Genomic DNA, 21,185 nt, shown 5'->3' with positions numbered 1-21,185 from the left:
GGGAGAAGAGGGACTGGGAAGAGGTCACTAATGATTTTCTGTTTGAAGCAGTAAGAAAGTTCTAGAACTAGACAGTGATGATGGTTGTGCAACATTGTGGATATGCTTAATACCATAGGATTATAAAATGATTAAGATGACCAATGTTATGGATTTTTTTTACCACTATAAAAAGTAAAAGGCCCACTTCCTATTAACATGATGGACACAAATTAGGTACTTGATAGAGACTGGCTCCGTTCTTGGCACTTTTGAGGAAAGGGGCTATTAGGTCTTTGGTCTCCCTTCTCAGGTAGAGTTAAGGAATATGTTTTCCAAAAGCCTATCTTGAGGACTTGAGGATCCTCTCCTATCAGAAGTAATCTGTTTAGCTTAACACATCCTGCTGTCACATCAACATGACTTTGTTGCTTTTTGGAATCTTCAGAACTGCTGTTGGTCCCCAGCGGTTTAGGATAATGTACCCAGTGACTCTGAATGGGAACTGTTTGGGAGAAGAGGAGGGGGTGCATACATAAAGAACAGGTCTACACAGTTTGCTGTGTGGAAGGAAAATCCTGCTTAATCATAGGTCATCAGATGCAGCTGAATAAATAAAAATGTGTGCCTGAGACAGCAGGGGAACCATGAAGAGCAACTCTCTCGGTGTTGTGGGAAGACATTTATGGTTGGGAACCTAGTGACCAAGAAGCAAGACTGCCGCAAGATGGGAGAAGCCAGGGGAGAAGGTCATCGGGAAGCAAGGCCCCACCAGGCCCGAGGCAATGAATTGGGCAGTTGAGCCGTCCAGCTCTGCGTGGGCCTTGGAAGTTTTAAACAAGAATCTTATTGATGGTTTGTCAGACCCCAAGCAGACAACTCTGAACTTTAACAGAGCCGGGATGGAAAGCTTGTACAAGGGCCTACAGTTTCTAGAATGAACAACACTCTTATTTTCCCCTCCCTCCTCTGAAGGATGAGGAAAGGACTGAAATGACCAGTGTGGGGGAGAAGGGAAATGTGATGAGCACGTTCCAGAGCCTCAATGGAATGGCCACATTCCTCCTAGGGTGGCCTGTGGCCCTTCTGAGCCCTGAGGCTTGGAAAATGTCACTGGGATTGGTGCAAATTAGGGTCTGGGCTCTGCTGATTGTCACCTCCAAGAGCCTTGTTGTAGTCAGGGGTTGTACACAGAACAATTCAGGTCAGGACATGGAGTTTATAATATTTTTATAATGGTCACTGAAAGTTAACACAGGAGAATGCAGGAAATCTATCTGCAACACCAACGACATAGATTATTTAAGTCAAGAGCCTAAACCCCACGGCAATGTCCCACATGAGTCCAGATAAAAACCCAGAGCTCAGGACAACACCTCCACGAGTCCAACTGGAAGTCCAGGGCCCACAAGGACTCACGCCAGTCTCTTTTACGGATTCGTGCCGGGAAGACCCAAGGGTCAGCAGTGGAAGCCAGAAAGTCCATGCCAGCAGGATGAAGGAGCTGTGCTAGTGGGATGAGGGTTCTACACTGGAGCCGAGAAGTCACACTCACAACAAAGAGCGGGGCTGTCCTGAAAGGCACCACAGCTGTCCTCAGCGACACAGAGGCCCCGAGCTCCTCCGACAACAAGCACAGTCAGGTACGGGCCAGGAAGCAGCGTGACGAGTTCATCCTGGAGACCAGGCAGCACATGTCTTCCCCACCGGAGCCAGGAAGCAATGCTCGATGTGAAGACCAGTGCTTCTCCAGGAGAACCAACAGCTCAGACAGCAACTCGTAGGAGAACCAACAATGCCTCCATAATGCCTCAATCCCTCTCCACACCTCTCTTCTTCTCCACCTATTTATTCTGGCAACCCTTCTCAGGTGGAGCATCTTCTCTCAATGCATGCTGATGTAATCCAGCTGGCGTTAAGTTGACCACTAGTTATCAAACCATAACAAGCCTGTAGCTGCACCCTGAAAGGGTGTCTGCAGAGGAATCTCTGGGAGCCTCCGCATATTGGCACCTTGTTAGATTCCCAAAGCTTCAAATCCTGATCCTTGTCCGAGAAGGTCTTATATCTGGCCCCAGCATAGACTTGATATATACTCAAATGGCTTAGAACAACAGGTCTTGGGATTAAGGGAAGGGATTTAGGAAGGCAGAGCTAGCAAGGAGCAGAGTGTAGCAGGTCTTAAGTAGCTTCCTGGAGAGTGAACCTGGGTGGGGGGGGGCTTGAAGAATGATTCAGACCCAGAGAGGAAGGGAAATGACTCACTGCAGTCCCCAACTCTGTGTTTCTTCAATGCTTGTGCTTACCATTTACCTAAACAACTGTTCTAGAAGGAAAAGAAGATAACACTGTCCTCAGCAGAAGGCATCCCAAGTACAATCTCTTATTAATTTGAGGCAGGGACCATGGCTGCCAAGTTCACTATAGCATCCCCAGGCCTCTGTGCCTGATTGCACTTTGCAGTTCTCAGCCCTTGGGACATCTTCCGTCTAACTGAATGGTCACCAACTCCCACTGGCTTTTCCTGGCATGCATCTTCTCTGACCCTGCTCTCTGTTCATGCTCCTATGTCCTTCCTTGTAGAGTATGGGAATCAGAAAGCAGAGGCCATGACTCACATAAACCTCTCCCACTCCCTGGGAATGACTGTGAGTTGCAGACAGTGACTTGGACATAGCCTGGTCAGAGCCCAAGCACGACTGCTTTCTGGGGATGTGCTGAGCTGGGTTGTACTCCAGCCTCAGTAGTCCATTCGTATGACTGTGTACTTGCAGGGGACATAGAACTGGAGATGATGGGGTACAATTGATGGCATGGTTCCTGAATGCCCTACCTGAGTCATACCTTCATGGCTGTCATCTGCACTGATACAGTCATCTAACTGGTCTCCTGTCCCTCTGGCCTCGCTTATCTTCAGAGTTTTTCTGTCTCTAGCCTACTTGAAGAAGTTTTGTGTGGCCCTCTATTACTGGGCCTTGCAGGACTCTGCTGTAACTGCTAAACAGAGCAGATAAACCCCATACCATCTGCCCCACCCAGGCCACAGAACCTACCTCCTGTCCTTTGAGGCTCATTTCTACCTGTCCTCATGCTCAGTGTGTCCCTGATACACAGAGTTGGTCATGGTCCTCAGATATGCCATGTGTGCTCTGCATTGGAGTCTCCTGAGAAAGTCATTGCCTTTTTCCTAAAATGCCTCTGCTGCTTCCTAGTGAGCTCCTATGCAATCCTAAATGACCAGTGTTATGGTTCATGTCCGGAGTCTCTTCAAAGCCTCATGTGGTGATGTGGAGAGGTTTCTAGAATTTGTGATTGATTCATGGTCCAATGCTGAGATTATGGGTGTGAGTGCTACACCCACTACAGGGTGCATGTGGCCTACATACACTATGAGGGACAGAAAGAGTCTTCTCCCTGCAGTCCTCCCTTCTTGCTCTTGTTACTTTTTTGCTGTTTTCTGCCACTATGAACTGTTGCTCCTCTGCCACAGCACTCTGCCTTGGAGCCAGCTGGTTATGAACTGGAACCTCCATAAACTGTGCGCTAAATAAATCTTTCCTTCTTAACTTTGGGTGTCAGGAATTTTCTCTCAGTGATGAGAAAAAAGTAACTGACAACTAGCTCATAAAGTCTTCTCCCCAGTCACCCCAGAGTTGGCCTCTCACGTGCATTCCAGTTCCTTAGAGACATTCTCAAGTTAATCTTGTTCTCACCCGTGTGAGATTTGGGGCCCCCTACAAGTTGAGGACCCATTTGACTTTTGTCTTCTTTTATACATTTTTCACCCTTTGGCTTAGTCTGTATTTGCTCACATGGAACATAAACAAAGGCTGTTTTCCAGGAATCCGACAGCTTTTGGGAAAAGCTAAGGATGTGGAAGGAAAGATGCTTTCAGTTTCTCTGCGTTTTCCTCTCTCCACCTTGTGCTGAAGTAGCTATGAAGGCATAGCCTTGAGAATTCAGAAGGTCAGGGCAGTGTGGCCAAGACCCCATTTCCCTCACTTTTCCTCATTTGCTAGGTCTGAGTGCAAGGCTCAGGGTCACTTTCCTCATTTTCTTCCCTTCCTCTGTTTTCCTGCATTAAACTTGCTGCTGAAGCCTGCTGAGTTCCTACAACCAACAGGAAACTCATGAGTAGCTGTTGAAAACAAAGCAAAACCCAACCAAAGGCCTTTCAGTTCAGGGACCTTGCTTTAATTTTTCTTTTAAATCCTTCCCTGGGGCCAGCACAGGCAGACCTCGACTAAACATTATAGAGACTTGTGCACAGACTGCCACAGCTCAGGTTTGTGCCTCCAGGTTACGGGTCGGCTTTCCTGACTTTACTTCAGGCAAAAGTCGTCATCTCTTTCCCTGTGTTCCCTTCTTTAATTTGGTGCTTTGATCTCTGTGCCATCTCTGAAACTTTCTGGTTTGGCACCTTGGTCCAGGCCCAGTGGTGCCATCAGTTGAGTGAGGGCAAAAATTGGTAGTGTGGCCCCCAGCCCTTAGTAAACCCATCTGGCCACAGCAGGGCATGAGGTTGAGTTAAAGATTCCAGCAGAGAAGCCCCACTGGCTCAGATGGCAGGAGCCACTGAAACCAACAAGATGCTGGGCAAAGCCTCTAGGGCCACCCTTGGTCACTGACACCCTCCTACCATCATGCTTTTCTGTCTGCTGAGAAAGTCCCCATGGTACATTCTCTTTGGACAAACATTTGACCACCTGAGAGAACCTGGTTTCTGTCCCATCACTTGGTGTCCAGTGCCCTTTCCTCCCTCCCTCTGATTATTTGTAAATCTACTCAGTGTGATTGTGGGTCTGACGAGCAATGCCAGAAAGCAAAGGGCTTGGGGTGAAGAAAGCCAAGAAAGGAGTGCAGACTTGCATCAACCGTACCTGGATCTCTCCCCAGCCATCCGTGAACCCCAGAACACACTGCAAAAAGTTTGCCCCAGGAGATAAGGAGCTCAAGCCAGTGCAAAGAAGAGGAACCATGAGAAAAGCAGGAAACCACCAGGGGTCCTCAGATGATGGGCAAGCTGCAGAAGCCCGAGTTGTACCACAGTCAGTCCATGTTTTAAACTCACAGTTTCATCTTGACCATTTGAAAGGTGGTAGTGCTGGTCACCTCGGGCTGTTACAACACACTGGCTCAAGCAGGGTGTCTTGCTGGGCTTCCCAGGGTTGGTACTGTATTATGTGGAGGCTGAGATCCTTTGAGGAAAGATTTGCTTGGGTTCCCAGTGTTGGTGCTATAATTTGTGAAGTGGAGAAGCAGGGCTATTCACAAAGCCTGTCTGCTCCAGTGTTTGGTTACATAGGACCCCCAGATACCTGGCTTTTCAGTGAACTATTCGTCAGTCCCTATCCAGGCCAGAATTTATTTATTTTTACATACTTGTCATGGAATGTTTTCAGATACTCAATAAGTGAGTGAATTTATTATGGTTTTATTCATTTATTTCATCAGCTAATTTTTATTGAGCATCAGGCTGGGCTCTGGAAATGTAAACTAGACATATAGCCTGTTCTTGGAACATGTAGGTTAGTGATACAGGCAGTTAGACTGTATAGCGCCATCAGAACTGAGAGGTTGTATCAGTTTCTTATTGCTGCTGTAATGAACTACCAAACTCAGTGGCTTACAGCAACACAAGTTCATTATCACACGGTCTGTAGATCAGAGCCTTGTGTGTCCCCAGCACTGTTGCTCTTGGAGGCTCTAAGAGTATATTGCTTTTTCAGCTTCTAGAGGTCACCTGCACTCCTTGGCTCCTGATCTCTGCCTGCTCCCTGCCTCACAGCCAACATGGTAGCTTCTTTGGTTCTCCTGGTGCTGCCTTTTTGTCCTCTCTTTTTCTGTGACTCTCACCCTTCTGCCTCTTGTCGGGGCTCTTGTCATTGCCTTGGGCTTACCACTTAATCCAGGGTCCTCTCCTGACTTTAGCACAGGTAAGTCCCTTTTCATGTGTGAAGTAGCCTAGTCCTAGCTTCAGAAGATGACATGAACATCCTGGAGGCTACCATTCAACCTTCCTAGGGGCCAATGCCAGTAATACAGGATTATCTGTCCAAGGAGCCCTCCTCTCGACGAGGCCAGATGATGTGGCATAGGAAGAATGTTGTCTAGCCCAGACCCAAGGGATGAATAGGACTTGTCCATTTTGTTCACCCCACCAGAGAAAGTGGGGTGCAGTAGTTGGATTATGGTCTAAGTGATGGATGGGGTGGGTGATGTGGCAGTTTTCAGGAAACCTAGGCATCTAGGGAGCCAAGAGCAGCTTTCAGTCATGGGTAGCCAAAAACATACTTGTTGTAGAAAGCTATGCAGGCAAACCATATTCGGCCTTTGAGTTATAGAATTTCGGTGCTGAAACAAACTTTACAAAGTATTTGATCTAACTCACCCAGGAAGGTTAAGTAAAAGCTTCCATGTCACCTGCAGGGAATCAAGACCAGAATAACTCTGATTATAACCACAGCTCTGAGGGCAGAGCTCAGTGGCCAGCAAAGCTGTTTGGCAGCTCTTCTGATTCCCCAAAAGAACTCGGTGAGGACAGATACTGGTGACGGGGGAGTTGTACTCAAAGTGTTGGACTAACATGGCCACCATCCCTCCTCCTGCAAATGCAAACCTGAGGCTTTGCTGAGCATGTTCCTCACAACATTAAGGGGCTGATTCTCTCCCTCTGAGCTCCCAGGACTGAGAATCTCACCTCATGGTGCCAGAGGTGGCTGTGCTGGGGTGCTGTAGGATCTGGAGGTGTGTGTGACCTAGGCTTTTGGAGAGGAGCAGTCACTGAAAGGTTTCTCCTGTTTCCCATCTCTAGCCCTGGATCAGCTGCTGACAGAGCTAGATGACTTCCTCAAGATCCTGGACCAGGAGAACCTGAGTAGCACAGCTGTGGTGAAGAAGAGTGGCCTGGCTGAGCTCCTCCGGCTTTATACCAAGAGCAGCAGTAAGTGTGGCCCTGGGGTCTCAGAGGGAACAGGGACACCGGAAGATGGTAGTGCTGGTCTACTCCAGCTGCTACAACACACTGGCTTGGGAAGAGTGTCTTACACAGATATTTATTGTCTTATACTCCTGGAGGGTGGAATTTTGGGATCAAGGCTTGTTCCTTCAGACCCCTCTCTCCTTGGCTTGCCAGTGGTGATCTTTTGTCCTCTTTACTCTCTGTGTCCTGTCTTATTTTATAAGGATATCTATCATACTGTGGTAGAGCCAACTCTGTGACCTCATGTTTACTCAGTTATCTCTTTGAAGACCGAAGACAGTCATATTCTGAAGGTGGTTTTGTTTTGTTTGAGACAGAGTGGCCTTGAACTCACTTATTGTAGCCCAAGCTGGCCTCAAACTCACAGCAATCCCCCTACCTCGGCCTCTCAAGAGGTGCAATTATAGATGTGTGCCACCACACCAAGCTATATTCTGAAGTATTGGGGGAATACTTTAAGTTTAAAGTAAATTTGAGGGGGTGAGGGACACAATTTAGTCCATAACAGTGGTGCAGGGGTAGAGCACTTGCTAGCATGTGCCAGGTCCTGGAACCCCAAAACAGAACATAAACAGATGCAGCAGTGGCCTGACTTGAGGGAGAGCCTCAGAAATCTCTGAGTGGTCAGCACAGTAGTCTGTGAATGAGATTTTAAGTGAAGTATTTTTAGAGTACTTATTGATTAAAAGTAAAGAAGCGGTAATGAGCTATTGTAATACCTAAGGCTTCATGGAGCACATGCCACATGCAGGCATTTGAGCTTCTTTTTACGATGCCCCTACCGGGTCAGTGTGGCTGTTACAGAGGAGGAAACTGAGAGTCTGCTGAGTTTAGGTGACTTCTCCAGTATTATGTAGCCCAAGGGAAAAAGTGGAAAGCATAGCTTTAAGACTGTAAGTCACAAAACTCTGAGTTCATAATTCTTCCACATTTTTATTGTAGCAACAGTTACATACAAAAATGTATGAAAGTCTTAAGCATGCGGTTCATTGCCTCTGACAATCATACAGCTGTGTACTTGCATCCCAAACAAGACAGAGACCATTTCTGTCATCCAGAGAGTTCTGTCTCTTAGCCCATCCCAGTTAACTCTCTTCCCACCCTGAGCCCAGGGCAACAACTGCTGTGATTCCTTCCACCCATGAGGAACTGCCAATGCTGGGGCTTTGTATAAGTGGAATCATACGATATGTGCTTCATGTCTGGCTCCCTTCGTTTAAGAGATCCATCCACATTCTTAGATGTATCCATAGCTTATGCCTTTTATTGCTGGGGAGTTGTCCATGCTGTGAATACACCACAGTCTTTGTTTTCCATTCACTTGTGATGGACATTTTGGATTGTTCACAGATTTGAGCTATAATGAGTGAGGCTGCTGTGAACATTCTTTGTAAATCTTCTCATGGACATATGGTTTCATTTCTAGTAAATTTTTTTTAAGGAAAAACCTTATGAAAACCTAACAGATGAGGTGAATTTTACATGAAGGGTTTGAAAACTAGAATTGCTGTTTGGGGACAATAAGAGACACTTGGAGGGAATTCAATCCATCTGGCTCTTGGCAGGGGCAGCCTAAGTTGTGCCAGGGAAAGAAGGTCTCCACCTGCCCAGCCATCAAAATCCAGAAATACTCCCTGTGTCCAACCTAACCTTCCAGCCTGCATTTCAAGGCTCCTTTCCACTGCTTCTCTTCCCCTCTCCAGTATCTTGATTCTCTGAGTGATGGAACCAAAAGTAAAGCTGAAGCCTGCCTGCATGTGCCCAGCAGCCTGGCCCTGTGAAGGAATAATCCCAGCTCCCCACTTTGTCATCCAGTCTCTGGGCACCCCCGTCACCTTTGTCCAGTTCCCAGGCTCCTCTTGCCTTTGTAGCAGCATCTGTCTGCCAACCAGCTCATCAAAGCAGCACTCGGTGGGAATGACAGAGGGGAAATCCACACTACAAAGCAGGGCATTAGAGAGGGATGATTCATTCCACGGAAGGATTCATCAGTGGAGTCTTTAAAAAGCACATTCCCCAGACCTTTTAAGATGCACTTTGACTTGAGAGCATTCAATTATAAAGGCCGTCTCTGTTGGCAATTGGAAAACACCTCTTTGTAATCCATCTGAGCCATGATTCTTGGCACAGATTGCTCAGCTAGCACCTCTCATACTGGGTCGCTCTTTGGTTTAACCTGTGGCTAAGCCTCCAGTAGGTGGATTTTTATCCTGCCCTGATCAGCCTTCTCTAATCTTGGTCTCTGCAGCTCATTGGTGTTGGGAGGCTGCTGATTACATGGATCCCAAAGTGGATCACCTACAGAGTCCCCCCAGATTGCTGATAAACATGGCCAGGCTACTTGTATTCTAGGGGTGATGCCTATTCTTTAATACCGCTGTATGACAGAGAATTTCCCTTCTGTCCCTCTTTGAACCTTTAGACTGTGAAGAAGGTAGAACCATAGCGAGTCGTGACTGTGTACTCTGTCCGAGCGCCGCACTAGTATATTCATTGATATGAATTCCTTCATTTAATCTTCATCCCAAATCTGCAAGGCAATTGTTATCTCCATGATACTAGTGAGGGAACCAGGCTGGGAGAGTCACTTGCCCAGTGGCATATGGTCATGAGTGGCCAATGTGGGACAGGTTGGATCTAAGCAGTGGACTGGCCTGACCTCCCTAGGCTTTGTTGCATTAGGTTAATCATTGCTCTGCCCAGGGCAGATCCTAAGCACCTTCCCCACTCTGACAGTAAAGTGCTCATCTTCCTGTTAGCCTCCTTGAGTGGCTACTAAAAACTTAAACTTAGTCTGCCCAGACTTGTAGGCAGAGGCAGGCTGATCTGGCCTGGGCAGTCATTTACATACGTGGTGCAGAGCGTAAGTGTGTGAATGGGCATTTATACTTTCCAGTGGAATTGCCTGCATTTTCTGACCCTTTCTAGATTTTCTACCTTCTCTACTTTTGATGTGGGTGGTGACAAGGCACTGGGGTGTCAGGGATCTGGCTGATGTGGTCTGCTCATGGCTTTGCCCATGGGAACTCTATCCGCTGCCTCCCTGCTCGGAGGTTCCGGCTCATTTCAGTGGCTGCCCCCTACTGGTGGGAAGTACTTAAAATGCTCTGTCCATCCAACTGTAGCAAAGAGGTTCCTGTTCCTGCTTTTTGCACCAGATCTGTGAGAAGAACCCCCCTCTTCAGACAGGGGCAGATCTCCCCAGGAATTACACATTGTCTCCCAGCACTGAAAGTTCACCTTTCCAGCTTTGGCGGTGGCCACTGTCATTTCATTGCCATTCGGAGCTCTTACTCTGGGTTCATTTCTCCCCCCCAGACTGTTACGTTCGCAGAGACAGAGACCGTGTCTTTATGGTTCTCTGTGTACTTCTGAGAGTGAGTGAGTGACAGAAGCTTTTCCCTAGACAAGCCACTCTGCCTTCCAGAGCAAGTTCATTGTGCTTTCCCCATAATTGCAGAAGACCTGAGAGCCTCTTTTAACAAACTCAGATAGTCCTGTACTGATCTTTTTCTTTTTATGGTGATGCTGGGGATGAAACCCAGGGCCTCTTGCATGCTAGGCGAGCCTCTATCACTCGGCTACTCCCCCAGTCTGGTCACTCTTGGATTAGCAACAGTGTGTGGATCAAAATCACCTGTATCTGAGGCAAAAGCACTGCAAGTTGGAGCCTGGTCTGGACAATTCAGCCATATCGTGTCTCAAAATAAAATGAAAAAGGGGAGAGGATGAAGGAGAGGAGATAGATGTAGCTTAGTGTGAAGATCCTGGGCTCAGTCCCCAGTGCCTCAAAAGCCAGTCGACCACCCACATCCACCACTGGCCTCCAGACTGCAGAGCCCAGGGTAGACACATGCAGCCTGCTGATGCAGTCACCGTGAGTTTTCTCTGGCTTTCAGGTCACCATCTTGAGAAGAATGCACCTGTGCAGAACCTAGTAAAGCAGTAACAATGTCTTTTGGGGTTTTTGGATAGGACCAAAGGCTTTTGGTTTTTGTTGTTGCTGTTTGGGGTTTTTGTTTGTTTGTTTGTTTGTTTTTTGATAGGAAAAAGAAAAAGAACAAAAACGGACCACTGGGTGCCGTTTATGTAGGGGGCCTCTCCAGTTCCTTTCCAGATCCATATCAGTCACCCACGTAAGGAAAATGTCGCTGTAGTTTGCCTCTGTGTTTCTGTTTTACACTATTCTCACGCTTGGAATTGGCTGCACACACTCGTTTTCACACGTTAGCAGTTGACATATTTTTTTCTCTTTCATTCTATAATGTGATCTTTTAATTTAACTCTTGAGTCTTGGGTATCTTTGCAAACAGCAACTGTGGAGTGTCGATTTTCACAATCGGGCAGTGTCCACTGACGGCTGGGCCACAGCATTGACCTTTCTTCCTTTATCTGGCATCTAAGTTGTGTTCTTACCTCAAAACAAAACTCACACAAGTTTACACTAAACAATAATCATATTTTATGTGCTGGAGTTTAGGATAAATTTCTAGCTATGGACATTAGAAAGGATATGAACATATAAACTACTCTCCAAGATCACTTTCCAAATCATTGCTCCAGTTCACACATCTTCTAGGATTTCTGTTTTCTTTCCCAATTTTTGTTTTCGTGCTAGAGATCAAGCCTAAGGCCTTGAGCATGCAAGCCATATACTCTGCTGCTAAACAGAGACTCAAAACACTCACCCCTCTTTGGGGACTTTGCCACTCACGTCAAAATTGTCCACTGAAGCTGATTATATACTTTGTTTAAGAAATGAGTTACTTTGAGCCTGATAGCCATGAAGCACTGGCAGGGGAAAAGTCATATAACTGTGGCATTCCAGATGCCAGGCAGTTTTGTCCTCCTGTGGGGTCACATGGTAGGCTTCTGGCTGGCACCTACATATGTGCCTGTGAGAACAGTGGAGGATCCTGGGAGTGGAGGCTCGGGACCTTTAATCCCCAGTACCCAGGAGGCCCAGGCAGTAAGGTCACAGTATTTAGAATAGCGTGGGCTACATAATAAGACAATGACTGAAAATAAATCTCTAGTAGGAAGGGCTATAGATTTTGCTCAGCATTCCTTAGATTCAACAACCAGCCCTCAGCAGCAACAACAACAACAACAACAACAAAACAATGAAACTGAAGAGCTGAGGATGAGGAACATGGCCTAGTTGTAGAAATTTTCAAGACTGTAGCTGTGCCCATACAGACAGAAATACCCTGCTTGGTAGCGCCCTGCTAATGAGTTTAAGTTGGAAGATTGTGAGCACTGTTTGCTGGTGCCCGGTCTTCTCCGAATGTCACCCCCAGCCCAATCCACATAATTTTTAAAGGTAACAAGCCATTCTGTATGTTGATGTGGCATAATTTGTTGTATCGTTTTCCTGTTGTTGAGCCTTTTAACTCCTTGCTGTGTTTTACACTGCCATTTTAAATCTTGAGCTTACCTTACTTTTTTAAATCACCTAATATTTGAGTTTTGTACTTTTGAAAATGTGTGAGTTAGGTGGAAACAAGAGTGTTTTCCAACAGAGGTACAGGGCGTAGATGTTTTGCACTGAATGATGCTGTTAAGGGCAGAACGTGGCTGAGACCCTGGTCTCCTGCCTCCCGGGTGTGCTGTGGAGATGCTGGAAGCCCCCACTCTGAGTCTCAGTGGGAGAAGAGGGCAGGCTCTGGTTAACTCCACTGCATCCCAGTTTCCTTGCAGAAAATTCTGCAGTCCCTTGTATGGCTGACCCTCCTGACTGGTCCTGGCGGGGTTGAGCACAGAGCTGATGAACTGATGGTCGAATGATTGCGGACCCATCTGGCTTCCTCCTTGGTTCTCAGGCATCTGTTCTGCAGGACTTTGGCTGGAGTCTGAGCAGTCTGGGAACACACTGAGGCGAGCTGCTTCCTTCAGCAGGGGTTGGAATTGGGTCTCTCAGCTCAGGGACACTGTAGCCATTGGAATTTGTCAGTCACAAGTGTCTAGGGAATGTAAATGAAGGGCTGCAAAAGAACTTCGAGGAGAAAGTGTAGGTCAGGCTGCTGGGCAGGCTCTCGCAGGGGAACAGCACCTGTGGATAAGAGCCAGGCTCGTGGCTGGAAGCTTCCTATTCTCTGCCTGCTGCCAAGGTAGAAAGGTGACTGATATGCACACAAGTGATTTTTAAAGGAGGGGAGGAGTTGTGTCACCACAGGATACAAGTGGGAGAGGAGTCTTTCTGTTTCTGTTGGTGCAGATCTGCAGTTCATAGAAATCACATTCCTTGTAGGGAGCTAGTACATGTACATAACACATAGGAGTTCTTTTTTCTATTCTCTTTCCTCTCCCCTCCCTCCATCTCTTGGTCTGCTTCCCTTTTGCAGAAGACCTATCCATTTCCTTTTATCTCTTATTTTTCCCTTTATTTATACTTTGGGCTACTTATCTAAGAGAAGTCATGTAACATGTAAGCTTTTGTGCCTGATTTCACCTAACATTATGCTCTCAGGGTACACTTATTGTCCTACAAATGACTCATTTATCCTTCTTTATAGCAGAGTGGTACTCCCTTGTGTAAAAATGCCACATTTTTTTTATCTGTTCTTTTGTTGATGAACATATAGGCTGCTTCCAAGATTTACCTATTGTCAATTGTGCTTCTATAAATGTGGGTGTGCATACAACACTGCAATACGATGTCTGACTCTTTCAGGAAGGTACCTAGAAGGGAAAGAGCTGGGTCAAATATAATTTCTAGTTTTAATTTTTTGAGGAATCTCCATATTGCTGTTCATAAGCTTGTACTAATATTGTTACCAACAATGTAGAAGGGTTCCTTTTCCCCCTAGCTTTATCAGCATTTATTACTTGATTTTTTGATGATGGCCCTTCTTTTTGGAGAAAGATAAAATGTCAGTGTTGTTTCAGTTTGCATTTCTCTAATGGCCAAAGATGTCAAACAGTTTTCATGTACTTCTTCTAAGAAGTGTCCATTCATTTCAGTTGCCCATTTTTTTGATTGAGTCTTTTAGTGTTAGGGGGTCTAATACTTTTAAGTTCAATATACATTCTGGATGTTAGTCCCTTATCCAAGGAATAGCTGGCAAAGTTTTTTTTCCAGTTTTGTAAGTTGTCTCTTCACACTGTTGGTTGTTTCCTTGACTGTGCAGAAAACTTTAATTTGACAAGATCCCATATGTTGATTCTTGGTAGTATTTCTTGTGCCTTTTGGATTCTGTTCAGAAAGTTGTCACTTACTCCTGTCCTGCTCAAGAGTTTTATCTCTTTTGTCTTTCAGCAGATTAAGTGTTTATGTTTTAACATTTAGATCTTTGATGTGTTTTGATTTTAGTTTCTTTTATGGTTTCATAGATGAGTCTAGATTCAATCTTCTGTGTATGGAATCCAGTTTTTCCTGTACTGTTTGTTAAAGAAGCTGTCTTTTCTCTCCCATACATATTTTTCACCTCTTCATCAAAGATCAGCTAGCTGAATGTGCTGGAGTTGCTTCTGCATCCTCTGTTCTGTCGCATTGGTCCACATCTGTTTATACACCAATACCATGGTGTTTTTCATCACTGTAGCCTCACAGTGTAACTCGAAGTCCAGGACTTTGGTGCCTCCTCACCACAGGGCAGAGCAGGTGGCTGGTGGCCCCTGTCCCCATCCCAGCCTCCTCACCCCTTGTACTCAGATTTTCCTGTTCAGCTCCCCCCCCCACTCCTAAGGACCCAGAAGCTAAACTTAGATATCATTCTGGTTAATCCCTTCAAATAATTCAGGCTCCAATAAGAATAACAGATAAAAACTCTTTCACAGCTTAAATGAAATGCTTCGACAGTCAGAAAGACATAGCCATTTGATGGAACATGTGGCAGATCTTTGAAGTATGGGTTCATTTCAACATGGGATTTTTATTCCTGAAGCCCATCTTTCTATTTCCTGCCCTTCCCTCCTGTCTCCCCTGGGCTAGGAGATTAGCAGTCTGAAATGTGTCTTTTCTTGATTGGAAATCTGTCAGTTCTCTTGATGGACTCTTACTTGTCTCAGAATGCTGAGCGATTTTATGGAACCCAAACATGAAAATGTCAGGGGGCAAGGTTACTGTTTTTCTCTGGAGGCCTCTTCCCTCCATGAAGTCATGTGAACCCTGTGCCTTCTGTCCTTCTGCAGGTTCTGATGAGGAGTACATTTACATGAACAAAGTCACAGTCAACAAGCAACAGAATGCTGAATCCCAGGACAAAGGTAGGGGGCTGGGACGGCTGCCGGGAGGACTGGCTCCCAGGAGGGGAAAGCAGGAGGTCAGGCCCCATCTTCCTCTCCCTCTTCCCAGCCAACACACTGACAGGCCTGGAGAAGTTATTTTTAGAATAAACATTTTGGTTGATGGTATTTTGAGTTGGTGTATTTTTGGATATTTTAGCAGGCTGCCACCTCCTTGCCCACTGAATAAGAAATCTGTCCCTAAAATCTCTTGGCTTTTCCCAGCATCATCCCAAGAACAGGAAGTCATAATTCAGATGTTCAAGGAAAGCAGCTGTGGTGGTGCTGATCCCACGGTCCCTGCCTCGTGTCTTTTCATAGACGTCTGTGTGGGGAGGATAGGAGAAATGGTGGTGTCAGCAGTTGCTTTAACATTCAGAACTGACGCTCTCGGGCAGAACAGCTTCTTTTTCCACTGAAGGACATATGATGTTCTCCCTGGTGCCTCACTCTTGTGCTCACTGATCTTCTCTGCAATTTTTTGGAATGAGTCTGATTTGCAGAGGTTTGCAGAGCTGCCCAGAGGCAGATGAAGGGGCATAGGCGGCTCATCTCCAAACTCCCAACTCTGACTCAAATGAAAAGTCTTAGAGAAAGGCAGGGACACAGCCCTAAACACTCAGTCCTATAAAGGGCTTGCCTTGGTGGCATTGGCCACATTAGCCCAAAGGAAGACCTGTGTGAGCTGTCTGTCCCAGACCTGGCCCTGCTGACTGAAAGGCTCGGGCTTGGAAGAACCTTTGATGCCTTTCTGTAAAAGTTACGAGAGGCTTGATGGCCTGACCTCAGTGCACCCGCCTCACCTCTTGTGCCCCTTGTGCCCTCTTTCTCACTTCCTACTGTCAACTCTGGGATGGTAGAACTTATCCAGATGGCAGCAGCCACTCTACCCAAGGTCATTTGCCTTCTGGGTAAACTGTGGGAGGAAAAGCCATAATCACAGGGTCGGTGCCAAGAGCAGCTCAATATAGTGACTGCCAGGCAGTGGCTCTGCTCACTGGAGCTCTGTGGCTGGCCACTTTTGACATGGGCTGGGTGAGGGAGCTTTCCAGACACCCAAGCTGGTTCCTCCTGAGGAATTTGCCTATGGCTAGGGCAGACTGCACCCTATTCTTGGAGGAAAAACAACTTCCCTGGGTAATTAACACCTGCTCAAATAGAATTCACGGGACAGGGGACAGGACAAGTGGCCAGACATTCCTGAGTAATGAGACCCTGCCATGAACTCAGCACGCCTCACAGAAGCTTTCTCTTCCTGCTGCCCACAGTGCCCAAGGAGCAGGGCCCACTGACTAACGGGGAGCCTGGTCAGCACTCCTCAGCCCCTCAGAAGAGCCTTCCAGACCTTCCACCACCCAAGATGGTAAGTGTCCATCCAGGATACCCAGTTTCCTTTGGCACTCCCACTGTCCTTGCCGACAGTGGTCTACCAAGCCTCTGGCACTCTCCGAGCACCCACTACAGGCAGGACGTGGTCAGTGCACAGAGGGAGACAGCAAAGGAAACCTGCACAAGTGACTTTGCATTTGCTCAGAGTCCCACATCCTTTGAGTACCCAGGGAGGCACCTTCCTTCTGCTCTGCCACTGAGATGCTGATGGCTTTCAGCAAATGAGAGTGGAAAGGTGGCTGCTTGCAGCAAGGGCTAGAAACTTCCTTTCTTAAATCTAGCACCTGATCTATCTAGAGGTCAGCCTTTGCTGCTAGTGGAAATGCCTCATCTGCCATGTCAGGCTGCTGCTTCTGGGTCAAAAGTCAACAGATGGTGGTGGACATTCCACCAGGCAGGGTCTCATTGGCACTGAATGTTCTAGGTTTCTGTTTCATAAACACTATAAACTGAGAGTTCCAAGGCCTGGGCCTGGGGGAACTTCTAATCTGATTGGATTGTGGGGAGTCCAGTAGCCGCTGGGATCCTAGTGTGAGATTTTCCATCTCCTATAGCAACTGCAGGAAGAGCATCTGAGTGATGGGAGGGGTGGGGAACAGACAAGAGGGCAGGAAGTCCCCATTTAGGGCTGCTAGACGGGGCTGCTTGCGACCACAACTGAGAGAAACCTGGTGCTGGAGTTGGGGAAAATGCCAGTGCTCAGGAATAGCACGGTCCCGGGAGCCTTTCTGAGGCGTGGTCATTGCTGTGTGGACAGAATCCAGGCCCGGGGAGAGTTCCAGCCACGCCAGCTGACTGTACAGTGCAGGCTGGCTCCCTCCCTGCTGTGGGCTTGCTCTGCAACAGGATGGGGGTGTGGCCCACTGCTCCCTCATTTGGGTGCCTCCTAGCTCTGTGCTAGGCACCCACTGCCACCCAGGAGTTCTGTATGTGGCAGAGGAAAGGGTGGCATCACTCGAGATGCCCCTCTCTGTCTCCGCATCGGTGCAGGGTGCATCTTTGCTCCCTCAGGCCTCTCTGGGGAGTCTCCGCTGACTGGCCATAATTCTTAGTCTGAGGCCCCCAGAGGAGTGGTGTTGGGTGGGGTCAGAAAGAGGAGGAGGAGGAGGAGGAGGAGGAGGAGGAGGAGGAGGAGACCCAGAGCTGAAGCAGCAGCCTCCCAGGGAGGGACTCTGTCAGCTACACCCTGAGGCCTGAGCCTGGAGTGATCCCATGGCCTGCCTTCTTCCTTGGACAGAAATACGCCTTCCCTTCCTCCTCTGACCCAGAGCATCAGGCTGCCATGGGGCTTTGTTCCCTGAAACTGGGCCCCACGCCACTGCCACCCACTGGGGGTTGCAGCAGGAGCTGGATGTCTGCCTAGGTTCTTCAGGGCCACTAGCTGGGCCAGGATTGTGGCCTCTGTTCTAGGCTTCCTGGCCACGAGCCCTGGGTTTCTCCATGGCGGTTCAGGTCCTCACTACAACCCACAGGCTCAGAGGCCAGCCTGCCCAGCAGTGAAAAGGCAGTCAGGGCTCTGGGAAGACCTCATGAGTGTGGGCAGTGACTCAGGCAGCTGTGGCCTTTCCACAGTGCTATCTGCCCAGCCAGGTGCTGTGGTCACTGCAGGAGAAACAGATGTTTGCTGGCCACTGTTTATACTATTGGCGAGCACAGCCATTTCCACCCATCTCCTCTTGGATGCCTGAACCCACGTTAGCACTGATTTCCAGTGAACTGCCTCATCAGGGAAGCAGGTGACCCCTTGACAGGACACTGCCACGGTCCGTGTGGAGGCCTAGCCTGCCCACTCGCCCCTATCTGGGAACCTTACTCAGGGGCTGCACCCTGGGAGAGATACTTAGAGCTGCAAGGAAGCTTGTATCATTTGGGGCACCCCTCATATGACTTTAGTTTTCCTGTCTCAACCAGAGCTTGGCACACTGTGGTGATTCCCACCTGCTGCCTGCTTCAGCCAGCGAAGTTTTACTGGAGCCCAGCTCGCTGCTTTAGCCTGTGTTATCTGTGACCGGGCTGCAGTCATGGAGTTAAACAGTTGTGATAAGAGACTCCCTAGCAGCCTACAAACCTATAAAATCTTCTACTTGACCCTTTACAGGAAAGAGATCGTGGATCTCTGGTAAACCCTGCAGGACAGGGTAATTTGCTTACTTCCTCTGAATAGTCAGAGTTATTTCAAGTACTGAAGTCAAATCCCTTCTGCATCTTCATTTATTGTTTACACTCTCTCTCATCCCAAGGATGCTGATACTCAAAATAAAAGCCTTTCACCTGAGCCCTGGAAGATGATACTCCCTGTCCCCTGCCCCCTGTTAGTAATAGATTGTCATATCTATAATTATGGGAGTCTCTTCTGAATTGTTATGAAACTCATTATCACATTTTACTTGAACTTAGTGCTTATGCCCCAGGATCCCAGAGAGCTGGGGCCTTTCCGTTTAGTAAGGTAAAATGGAGCTTGGGCATATAGCCTGGGCATAGCCTGCCTGCTCTGTGCCCTTCTAGAATACTTTCCTGGGTGCCCATTGTTACTTGGAGGCGTGATCACTACCAGGTTGTTTGGGCTGGAAGGAGCAGCTCACAAGTTCTAGCTTGTGCACTGAGTACCAAACAAATGATGAGTAGCAGGAAAAAACTTTCATGTTGAATACCAAGTGAGACACACTTCAAAGCAGCTGAATACCAAGGTATAACACCACTGGTTTCTCTTTGTTCACTGAAAAAAAGTTTTGTCCTTTTGTTTATTTGTTTGTTTTTGTAAGAGACTTTCTTGTCTATTACTTGTACTCTGAGTCACGTATTGGGCACTCTTTTAAGACCATGATACAGTGTATTGACTATTGTTACTCTAATTACTATGTTATGAAATTGTTTTACTTTTTCATAGAAGAGTGCTTTTATATTTTCTTTATTAATATCTACTTAGGTTACATTAAAATAAAAACCAAAATAAAATTCCAGATCATAAATCCATAGAGCACAATTAAATTTTTTCTCTATTTGCTAGTTGGACAAATAACATTCTATTAATATTCTGTTATTTCTATTGTTTCAATAACAAAATAATAAAGACATTTTTTAAAAGCCCTCCACCAAATATATGTACACAAAACATCTTGACCTTTGGTATTTTTATATTTTCTTAGGTTAATAAAAACTGATATTTATTGAGTACTTAATGTTGCTGATTATAGATTAAACCTCACCACCATTCCACGAGACAGGTTTCTGCTACATTTTACACTGAGCCTGAGAGGTTTCCTTAGTTGGTCAGAGTCACACAGCTGGGATTCTTCACCTTGGTCCTGCACTGTTTCTCAATACTGATCCATTTGCGGTAGACTTGTCAGAGAGGCTCTTGAGAGACTTCACGAAACCTTGCCACAGGCCCAGTGACAGGCCCTTTGGCGTGATGATCCACAGGGAGCTCCTACAGAGGCAGACGGGCTCCTTCCCACTCTGTCCCCTTCTAACTGTGGGATCCTGACCCCTGAGCAGACTTTGGGTAGCCAAGGCTTCTTTCTCTTCACAGTAAGGAAAGAGGGGCTCCTCAGATACTAGGACCCATCGAGAGAAGACCTTGCCATTGGCAAGGGGAGAGGATACTTTCTCCTCTGACCCCAGGAGAACCCAGCCCATCTCACAGGCAGCCTTTTCAAACTGCTGGCTCTCCAGGAGGACAGGGGTAGCTGGGGGGATGGAGACTCCTCATCCAGCTAACAGTGGCGAGTGAAAAGTCACTTCCTGATAGCTCGGGATTGCATTGCCCACTGCCTGTGAAGCTTGGGTCCTCAGGAAGTAGCTGGCCTGAGGTGCCCTTTACACCTGTTCCTCAGCAGCCATCGTCACCTGGTATGGTATCTGAGCAGCTTAGCAAATGGCGAAGTGACTCTGTTCCTTCTTATAGGGGTGCTGTCGGGGTGTGGCCAGCTCCTGCAGGTAGGTATCAGGTGATGGACCCAGATTGTCACTGGCCTCTGCTAGCAGGACAGTAGTCTAGTGATTTGGGTCCTGTTATGACTTTTTCTTTGTCCAACCTGTGGACCCCTGGGTTGTGTGTGGCCCCTGACGACAATAGCAGTGTCTCCTTCTATTTAATATAGGCCAGACTCTGAGGAGACACTGTCATGTGTGTCTCACTGAACCCTCAGAACAGCACTGACAGGACTATTCCTGTTTTACAAAGAAGGGAAGCAAGGCCCAAGAGGCCACGCTGTATCTGAATCTGGGTCCTGGTATTCTGTGCTCCCTCCCCACTGGCTTGAAGTCTAGTTGGGCGTGTTTTTTTGGGTTTTTTTTTTGTCTTTTTCGTTTTTATCGGTATTGGGGATCGAACTCACGACTGCCTGCTTGCAAGGCAGGCACTTATGCTGCTGAGCTAAATCCCCAGCTCCTAGTTGGGCGTTCTTATATTCTAGACTCCCTCCTCCTTCTACCTGAAAGGCTAATTCCAAGTTGCTTCCAGGATAACATATCTGAGGGTGTTTTATTTGTTCATGCCACAGGTTCTGGAACGGAAACAGCTTGGGGTGCCAAAGCTTGAGTCTCCGGAGGGTTACTATGAAGAGGCTGAGCCGTACGATACATCTGTCAATGGTACAATCCAGCA

General features: G+C 47.3%; 1 protein-coding gene across 3 annotated transcripts in view; it reads left to right on the top strand.

Annotated features, from left to right (window-relative positions):
- Afap1l2 (actin filament associated protein 1 like 2) overlaps positions 1-21,185 on the top strand; it is a 105,182-nt gene that overhangs the window by 58,621 nt on the left and 25,376 nt on the right. For all 3 annotated transcript variants that reach the window (XM_063244778.1, XM_063244776.1, XM_063244777.1), the window contains 4 exons: positions 6,794-6,922; positions 15,095-15,169; positions 16,456-16,550; positions 21,082-21,172. In XM_063244778.1, coding sequence (XP_063100848.1) covers positions 6,794-6,922; positions 15,095-15,169; positions 16,456-16,550; positions 21,082-21,172 — 390 coding nt within the window. Of the gene's footprint in view, positions 1-6,793; positions 6,923-15,094; positions 15,170-16,455; positions 16,551-21,081; positions 21,173-21,185 lie in introns of those variants that run through there.

The sequence above is a fragment of the Cavia porcellus genome, unplaced genomic scaffold (genome assembly GCF_034190915.1).
Source record: "Cavia porcellus strain 051 isolate PalLab524CR breed Dunkin Hartley unplaced genomic scaffold, mCavPor4.1 scaffold_2, whole genome shotgun sequence".
Taxonomy (NCBI): Eukaryota; Metazoa; Chordata; class Mammalia; order Rodentia; family Caviidae; genus Cavia; species Cavia porcellus.
Note: the sequence above shows the minus strand (reverse complement) of the source record. Positions and strands in the feature narration are given on the sequence as shown.